This window comes from Pterocles gutturalis, unplaced genomic scaffold (genome assembly GCF_000699245.1).
Source record: "Pterocles gutturalis isolate BGI_N339 unplaced genomic scaffold, ASM69924v1 scaffold46292, whole genome shotgun sequence".
NCBI lineage: Eukaryota > Metazoa > Chordata > Aves > Pterocliformes > Pteroclidae > Pterocles > Pterocles gutturalis.
In genome coordinates, this window is record NW_010109438.1 from 48,768 (window position 1) to 57,710 (window position 8,943).

Genomic DNA, 8,943 nt, shown 5'->3' on the forward strand with positions numbered 1-8,943 from the left:
CAATTTTATAGCTGAAAACTCCTAGGGAAATTAGCGGTTCACCTGTTCTGAGCACCTTTTATTTTGTGGTTCAAATGTTGAGACCGTCTGTACTGAGAGCTGTGCTTCAAGCTAAATAAAGCATCTTTGGGAATTGGATGCAGCTCCCATGTGACCGATATGTTGACAAGTAGTTGGAAGGAGAGACTGTGTGAAAACCGCAGCATCCTCGCGCTATCGTTAGAATGAGCCAAGCAGTCTGCACAAAATACGAGGTTTTCTCATTAGCAGCATTTGTCCCTGTCGGAGGAAACTTCCCATGGAAGAAGTTTAGGTCTGACAATGGTGACCTGGAATCCTGTTTCCAGTTGATCCATTTCTGCTCCTTTCCCACAAGGGGAAGATGGTGAATCCTCTCTCCACCCAGCTGTACGGGTTTGTTCCCTGGCCTTTGGGTCTGCTTGTGCCCTTACAGCTTTCCCAGGGAGAAGGGGAGTTTGTAATGTTCATCGTTTCCTACCAGTGCTGCTTTCCAGGGACTTAAACAGAAGCCAAGTAAAAAGTTTTTATGGAGAGAAGGCAGCCAGCCAAATTTCCCACTAAAATAATCCCGTTTGCATTTTTTTTTGCAGTACTCCAAGCAGGTGGATGACAGGTTTGGAGCCTATGTGGCTTGTGCCTCCCTAGTCTTCCTCTTCATCTGCTTTGTTCAAATCATAATCGTGCCACAGTGAGTACCTTTTCATGCCTTTGCTCCCATCTGCTCCCCTCTATTCTGGCCTACTTTTGTTTCTTTTTTTCTTGATAATTCAGGGCACCAAGGGGAAGAGAAAAATCCTTAAATAATTCATGCTCAAGTGATGCATGGTGCTTATTGTTTTCACTCATTTCTAGTGCAGATTAAAACCTCCTCACTGGCACGTGAGGATTTCTGTTTTCCCAATGCGATTTCTCTTACCATTTACCTCCATCTCAGGAATTCAGTTCAGCACCTTTCTGAGCCTGGGGGAAACAAATATCACTGAGTAGGAAGGATCGCCTACTAAGGCATATAGTACACATTCATAGCACGAGGCTAGGCTGTCCTCCTATCTGAATGCAGTGGGACAGAGAGTGAAAAGCCTGTCACAGCCTCATTGCTCAGAGCACTGAGGTCTCAGGGTCTGCTTCACAGTTGAGACATGACCTCCCATGCATTTATTCTTCTGGACTCAAAGTAGCAGTGCAAGAAGAAAAGCACAGAAGGAGCTGAGCTACAATGTGCCTGTGCTTTGGGTAGCTCACTCCGTTTTCAGGGGTTGCAGTCATTTCTTTCCCCAGGCAAGAGTGGCATAAGCTCCTCAGGGCTGTGGGGCACAGTGCTCTTGGACCACTGCAGTGAAATGCTTTGTCTGAAAGGCACAGTGCAACCCACTGGATCTTTTCCAGCTGTGAGCTCTGCAGACATGATATTTCTTCTCAAAGAGTTCATAAAAAATCCCTTAAAATTAAAGCATGTTGTTATTTCCTGTGCTCTAGTTTAGTAGCAATAATACATCATTCACTGAGCACTGCTATGTTGAAAATAAATTTGGAGTTAGTAATTTTTAATATGAAGAACAAGATCACATAAACTCTGAAAAGACCCTAAATTCATCTTCATTACAAGCAGGCAAAAAAAATGTTTAAAGATAGTTCCAATACTGCTATATGCCATTGCAACTGCTCTCTACTTCTGTTCACACCACAGATCTTTTCAGAATAGATTGGTTTGTATGGTTCAGATCAGATATTCAGAAGGTCACAGAAACAACACATAGTCTGATGTCTGGGGTCATTCGCTCTCCCACGCAAGAGGACATTCACTTCTGCTCACAGAAAGATTGAATCAGCAAAAAGCCATCAGTACAAATGCACTGTGTAAACAGACAGATCCACTTTGGGAAACTGGAACTGAAGCTGAAAGAGGCTCAAAATTGAAACTAGATCAGTCCCAGCAATTAATGCATTGTTAATTATGGCCAAAAATATCTTTAGGAGTAATGGATTTAGGGAGGGCTTACACTTCAGATCTCTGGATATTACTGCTGTGACTTCACACCTGCAGAGGCCCTCTACCAACCTTTGTGTTGCTCATCAAACTCCCTAAACAGCCACTAAGCATTCTCCATAAAACCCAGTTTAACATTTAAATGACAACTTGACAATTTCTGATCTGCAGCAACCATATGGCTGACTCCTTTGTATTACACAGGAGCCAATCCCTTACGGCAGCGTGGTGTAAATGTCATGCTGCTCAGTCTCTTTCCACGCTGCCCATAAGGGTGGTGGGTTAGGTTTTTTGGTAAGTTATGAAGTGTCCTTAGACAACCTGGCCTGTCTGAAAGATGATTTGGTTGAAGAGTAAATAAAATTTCATGTTTTAACTGTGGGCCAGATATACTTTCCTTCAGCTTTTGGTTTGCTTTTCCATTACGTTTCAATTGCCTAGTTTTGGTCTTTTATTGAAGCAGCAACTGAAACCATGGGTGTGTATGTGTCACCATCAGAGCTTCATGAAAGACACAACATGGAATTTGAATCAGAAACTAGAGAAATGGCAGTGATAATTTATGGCGATACAGAGGAATAGCTTTAATGAATTTCACAACGGCTCAAACAGTGAATTAGCAAGTACAATTATCTTAGTAGTCATGAGAGAACAAAGGACCAGCTGGCTTTGGCGTGGTTGGCCTCAATGTCACATCGCAAGAATACTTCCTTTGAATTATGAACGTGGCTAACTCCTGTGAGGGGGCCTGTCCTGTCACACCGAGACCAATCACTGGGAAATTGTTGTTCAATATCCTCATGATCAAAACACATGAAAATGCATAGTACAGAGTTGGCCCTGGGGTCCTGTTTGTGCTCCAAAGTTGGGAGGAACAGGAACGTATCAAGCTGACCAGGCTAAAGCTGTTTTCCCTGACGATCCTCATGCCATGGTTGCTCCCATCCCGTTCACAAGACAGCCCACAGAGGACGGAGCAGCACAGACGCTCCCCACGTGCGGCAAGGATGGGTGCGTGCAGCACTCAGTGTGCTTTCCTTCCCAGGGGTCTCCTGCCCACAGCCAGCTGGGGGCTGACCACCCATTACAAATTGTTCTGTCAGCTCCTCTAGTGCATGAAATATTCTCAGTGTCTCTGCTGACACCCAGGCAGGAAGGTGATAGCTGTAAAAGATGCAGTATTCTCTGCTCTGCAGCCTGTGTGAGTAATTCGAAATAGGACAGAGTATCTGTTTGTATTCAAGGCACCTCACATCTCCTAGTGCTATCCTAATTGGGAAGCCGGTGCAGTGTGTCATAGCTTGTACAAATGTCATGTTCTGGAGAGCAGAGCTGCAGCTATTCTATATGGTGTGTATTTAAAAAAAAAAAAAAAATCATCTCCTTGATTTCAGCTCTACGTTTATGCTGGGTTTTTACCTGACCTGTTTCCTGATCCTGACCACAGTGGTGTTTGTTTCAGTCATTTACTCCTGTGTAAAGGTGAGTACTGAGGTTTCTTTGTAGAGTCCTTTGCCTGAGATAACTGGATCAGCAATCTGTTTCTTCAGCTAACAGAGCATGTTTTGTTAGCAATCCTTTCCACACTCTGTGATAAGGGTTACAGAAAAAGGCTTTGATAAGACAGAATGAACTGCAAACAGATGTTAGGGTTGGCATCTCTTTAGCTCAGTGAGAAGTAATCACTCTGTGGATCTGCATGTCTATTAAGTCCCCCACAGGCACTCTCATATTGATATAAGAAGAACACATTTTCCAATGTGGAATGAAACACTGACCATTCGTTTCCTCCCTGTAAACTTCTCGTGGAGTCGCCTGTGTACTGGCCCCTGCTGCATATGCATGTTTGGGTAGGCACATAATCAGAAGCAGAATGTCATCAAGGAAAAATGTCCTGGGGGGAAGTAAGAGCCATAAACATATAGAAGTTTATCAGTCTTTCTCAGATGAGTGTACAGAGCTTCCAACATTCAGTGGGCTCTTTCTTGTTACTGGTTTTGATCAGCAAAGAAATACATTCTGTGAAATCCGAAAACATATTAATTCTTCTTGGCAGTCTGTGGTAAATTGGCAATCAGCACTTTGGGAAGGGTGATGTGCTCATCTTCTTCACTCAAAGGTATTAAACTGTTGATGCTAGTTGATTGTATTTGCGGTTTTGGGGATCCTTCCAGTCTAGCAGTGTCTGAACACAGAATATGTTCAGATTCAGGCTCCTTAGCCCAAGCTCAGCTTTGTTCCTCAGAGCCTGGAATAAAATAACTCAGTAGCATAATGTTTCCTGCAGAAGAAACAGTGGGGTAATGTATTACATCAGGCAGATTATTTGCCTCATTTTAATTATGTTTTCTGTGCCATTTTCAACAATTGAATGTGGGTGCTCTTGACAGACTTGCACCTTTCATGTGATTTTTGAAAGTTAGATATGGAGAATTAAGCTTTGCCTTCTCTTTTAATAAGAGATACAAACCGTTCCCAGTGAAAGAAGCTTCAGGTTATATTTGAACTTAACAACTCATTCACAGGGCTTCTCTTGGGCTTATGACAATTTTAAAGGGAGACTAGTGCATAAGCGTAGCATCCTGTTAATCCTGCTTGTTTACCAGCAATGAGAATTGCAAGTCAGAAATAACAGTGCTAAGGCTTGGGTCCCTTGAGCTGGGAAATGGTACCCAAAGATGCCTGGTTATACTTGCTGTGTGCGTTGCAGGTGAGGATGCTATTGAGTGTCATTGGTTTGTGAACTGGTATCAGCAGTTAACGTGATTAGCAGTTAATTAACAGCCAGTGTGGAAAGCTTTTGGTCACAGCCAGAAGTGACTTGGAAACTTGGTGCAGAGCTGTGCTAGAGCCTACTTACGCTGCAGTGCCACCAGCAGCAACATCCCAGCACACTGCCGGCCATGCGGAGCTACACCAATGCTCCAGCTCTACTGGTGCTGTGAAAATATTGGGGCAAGAGCTGTGGCAGACCCAGACCTCCAAAGCATTCAAGCTGGCTGCCTTGCAGCCAGATGGATTTCAAGGCATACAGCTGTTTGTTGCTCCCTGGCAACTGGGCTTAGTTTGCTTCCACATACTGCTAGCAGCACTCAGTTCTGTCATCATTCAAAAGTTTTGGGTTTGGTTTGGGCTTTTTGGTTTAATATTATTATTGATCTTAATGATTAATTTAAAAGGCACATAGGATTTTTCAGTCCCTGTGACCCTAGGCAGATGTTCAGTCTTGCTTTCTTTGCCTCGATCCTCCAAATTCCTGTGGAAGAGGTCTGTTCAGTGGTACTTGCAACTATTTTTGGGCTGACTTTGCCTCAGTGCGCAGAAACACAAGACATGAGAGGCATTCAGACTAACATCAGAATTTAATGGGATTTTATGAAGCTCCTGGTATTTCCAAAAATGAGTTTTCATCATGTTGACCCAGCCCCACAAGGTGCTTGTGTATAACATTTAGTGTGGCTGGCGCCTTCTGTGCACAGATTGCAAATATTGAAAATATCAGACCTTATAGCTCCAGTACCTTTTTGATTACCCCTTTTTTTAGTGCTCCAGATTAGCCTCTGCTGACAACATCTGATCATGTGTTAGCTTGTTCAGGGGATGGGTACTTCTAGCTTGTCAGCTACCTGTCTGCTGGCAGCAGCTCCCCGTTGCTGCAGCCTGCTTCTGCCATTAAAGATTTTGCTGTTTCAAGTCAGCGTTTTTTAAGCGATGGGTTTATCCAGCCCTTGGTTAAGGGGTGTTACTTTATTTCTGTACTCGATGTTGCCCAGGAAGCATTTTTACACATATGCACAAGGAAGGCACTTTTACAGATCCTTCAGATGAAATTTTAAGGCACAGTGATGTCAGCATTGTTTGTTTTGTTTCACACTCAGTCCTGGGATAGGAGAGCATCTGTTTTGCATACCAATGGCTTATTCCACACAAAGTTGGAAAGCAGGTGTCCACCCCAGGGTATCTGCATAAACATAACTTTGGCCTGTTTGCTGTGCTGTTACATGATAAGTGACTCTTTTTTCTTCCTCTTTCCAGCTTTCATGTGAGATTTTCCTTCCCTGTTTTGGCCTCTCCATCTCTGGCTTTGACAGTGGCCAGCAGGCTCTTTCTGGACAGCTTGATCATGTTTTATTTTCTTTTGCTGTCATTACTATCTTCCCCTATAAAATTCTCCACGGACTAGAAGTTGATCCTGGAACTACCAATGCAGCCAGCTTGGCTTTCCAAGTTTCTTCAGCTGTAATAAACAAGAGAGTTCTTCCAGTTCTTCACTTTGATGTTCTATGAAGACTTGGCCACCGCGAGATGGTGTTCCTTCCCAATAGAGTCTAAGGTCATGGGAACCAGGCTCCCTTTGCAAATACTCCACTGACAGACATCTGTTTTGCTACTAACTTATCAAGTTTGTGTTTCTTCTTAAAATCCTTAACTTCTGGTATCTACACTGCTGTGTGGAATTCAACTTCTTGCATGTTCCTGGGAGCACATATGAGAGAAATTTCAAGTTATCCTTTATGAGAAATTAAGTTTTTTGGTAGCTTTACATAGGTGTACCTATTTCTTTGCCTCCCAAAGCTGGTCTAGATGCTCCTAAAGTGTTTGTTTTTTTTCTCAAGCAGGGAAAAAAAATTACCTCTGAAAACTGTATTTTTTTAATAGACTAATAAACCACTGTGAAATAAGTTACATAAATGGACTTGCAACATCAAGTTGCCTGGAGACGTTGTCTTTTACTCCAGCAGCATCTTAATGTACTTCAAAATGACTCAAAGACTTTTATTACTAATTGAAAAATCAAACTTAAAGACCTCATAGGTTTTTTCATTTCACAACACAACAGCAGTTATCTAAGCAGTTTTCCAGGTCCACAATATATGTTAAGAAGACAAAAAGGAGATTACTCTTCTGTCTGTGATCAGCTGTTATTGCAAAGTACAGTTTTTATTTAGTGTATTTGTGTCATGCAAATGACTGGAGGTTGTGGATTACTTTCAGTGTAACACTAGTACTTGTTGGATCACTTTTTAAATTCAGACTTCCACCTGTACAACAGTGCCCTGCCTTCCCCTTCTTACATTCATTGGTACCTGTATGCTTTCTCCCTTCTGGGAAATAATGTCTTCCAGAAGCATTTATGCATTTCAATTCAGAATGAACTGGAATCAACTGGACAATCCAATTTCCTTTTCCCCACTGTGGTTATTTTTCTTTACACAGGGATTTTAAGAGGGCTAATGAGTGACCTTGGCTTGTGTAGCAACCCAAATGTGAATCTCAGCTGCCCAAGCGGATCACGTCTTTTCTTTCAGCCCCTGTTCTCAGTGGTGCACGTGCAGGCTTAGAGTTGCCATTTCATCAGACCTTCCCTTGTTCTGTTCTTCACTCAGGCAAGATTTGAGTCTTATTAAGAGGAGTAAATGGTGCTGGACAGTACAAACCAATGGGCTAACCAGCAACAGTGCATGGATTTTCACTGTACTAGAACATCCTGATGTTCTGCTTCTCTTCCTTGGGCAGAAGACATTTTATTTTATTTTATTTTATTTTATTTTATTTTATTTGAGAATGGCAGGAGAAGTAATCTTATTTTTTTGTTTGTTTGGATTTTTTTTTTTTTGTTTTACCCCTGGCTTGTGGATGTTTCTATGGAGGGAACATTGCTAGAGTGGAGCTGAATTGTCAGAGCTGAGACACATCCCCCATCATAGAAGTCCCCCAAGCTGCAAGCATTCCTGGTCTCTCCATCTGCCTCTGTGAAATGGGGAGAGCCTTACTAATGTTACAGACCCTCTGTGAATGCTGTTCACAAGGCAGAGGTTCCTCAGATGTGTGGCATGCTCTATTGCAATCCTGACCTCCTATGGTTTTTGGCATTTGTTTCCTTTTCAGGACTTTTTTCAGCTGTACTTGTTTACTGACCTAAAATTTTCCCTAGTTTACAAGTAATGAGAACCAAGATTAAAACAAAGAAAACATGTTTTCATTAGAATTTAAGTGTCTTCTAATGATAGCTTTGCCTGATATCTCAGGCTTGGTTCAAAGTCAGGCTTTTTTGGGATCGTTGGCAGCAGGGGCTTGAGCCAAGATCCACAACAAAGCACTGATTTCCCAGAGATTACAGGAGATTAGGTCTGTGAATACCTTTGTGGAGCTTGGCCTTCAATCCTAAACAAGGGAGTGGCAGCAAAACCTGTCCTGCTCTAATCTAGTGAGAAAACTGTTTAAATGAAGCACAAATCCTCCTTCTCCCTCCAAATCCTGTAAAGGTTAGAGTAGAGGAAAGCCCCATGGCATTCCCCACATCCCTGCGCTGGCATCTGCTAGCTGATGTCTGCGTGGAAGCAGGTGGACGTGGTCAGGCAAGGAGGTGTTTTGGTTTATGGCTTATCAACAGAGCCAAGGATTTCTGCATCAGCAAGGTTTATTTCTGAGAGAGGTGTTCTACCTTGTTTAAAGTGGCTGCATGAGCCTGAAGGGTTGTATAAGCTTTCAGTGAATTTCGATCAATTCTCATGCAGCGCAAATAAGTCATAACCCCCATCTCCCCTCTCCTCCCGTCCCCCACAGAGCCTTGCCCTCTCCTCTCGCCTGGAGTTAGCTGGATTTTTGTGCATGTGCAGGTGAAATCAGCTCTTTCAAAACTCTTCCATGTCAACTTCTGTCTCCCTCTGTAAAAGTCACCAGGTAATCAGCGCTTTGGCCATTCAAACACTTTGTAATTACGTTGTAGGGCTGCTGTGTGGGAAGCTATGCAGTGGCGAAATGTTACATCTCTGAAGATGTAAGAGTGAACAATAAGAGGGAAAAGCAGGACTTTTAATAGAAACATTAGTCATAGTTAAATTGCTGTGTCGCTGCGCCGCTAGCTTCTTTGTGTCTCTAAAAATACCCTCTAGTGGCTTGGTTATTTATTCAGCCCGCCGGGAGGGGAAGGA

At 42.8% G+C, this 8,943-nt stretch overlaps 1 protein-coding gene across 1 annotated transcript in view; it reads left to right on the forward strand.

The window, feature by feature from the left end:
- The window catches only part of ADCY5 (adenylate cyclase 5), a gene marked incomplete at its 5' end in the record, with an annotated part of 57,077 nt that overhangs the window by 32,831 nt on the left and 15,303 nt on the right, over positions 1–8,943 (forward strand). The window contains 2 exons of the mRNA XM_010072969.1: positions 612–709; positions 3,403–3,492. Coding sequence (XP_010071271.1) covers positions 612–709; positions 3,403–3,492 — 188 coding nt within the window. The remainder of the gene's footprint in view (positions 1–611; positions 710–3,402; positions 3,493–8,943) is intronic.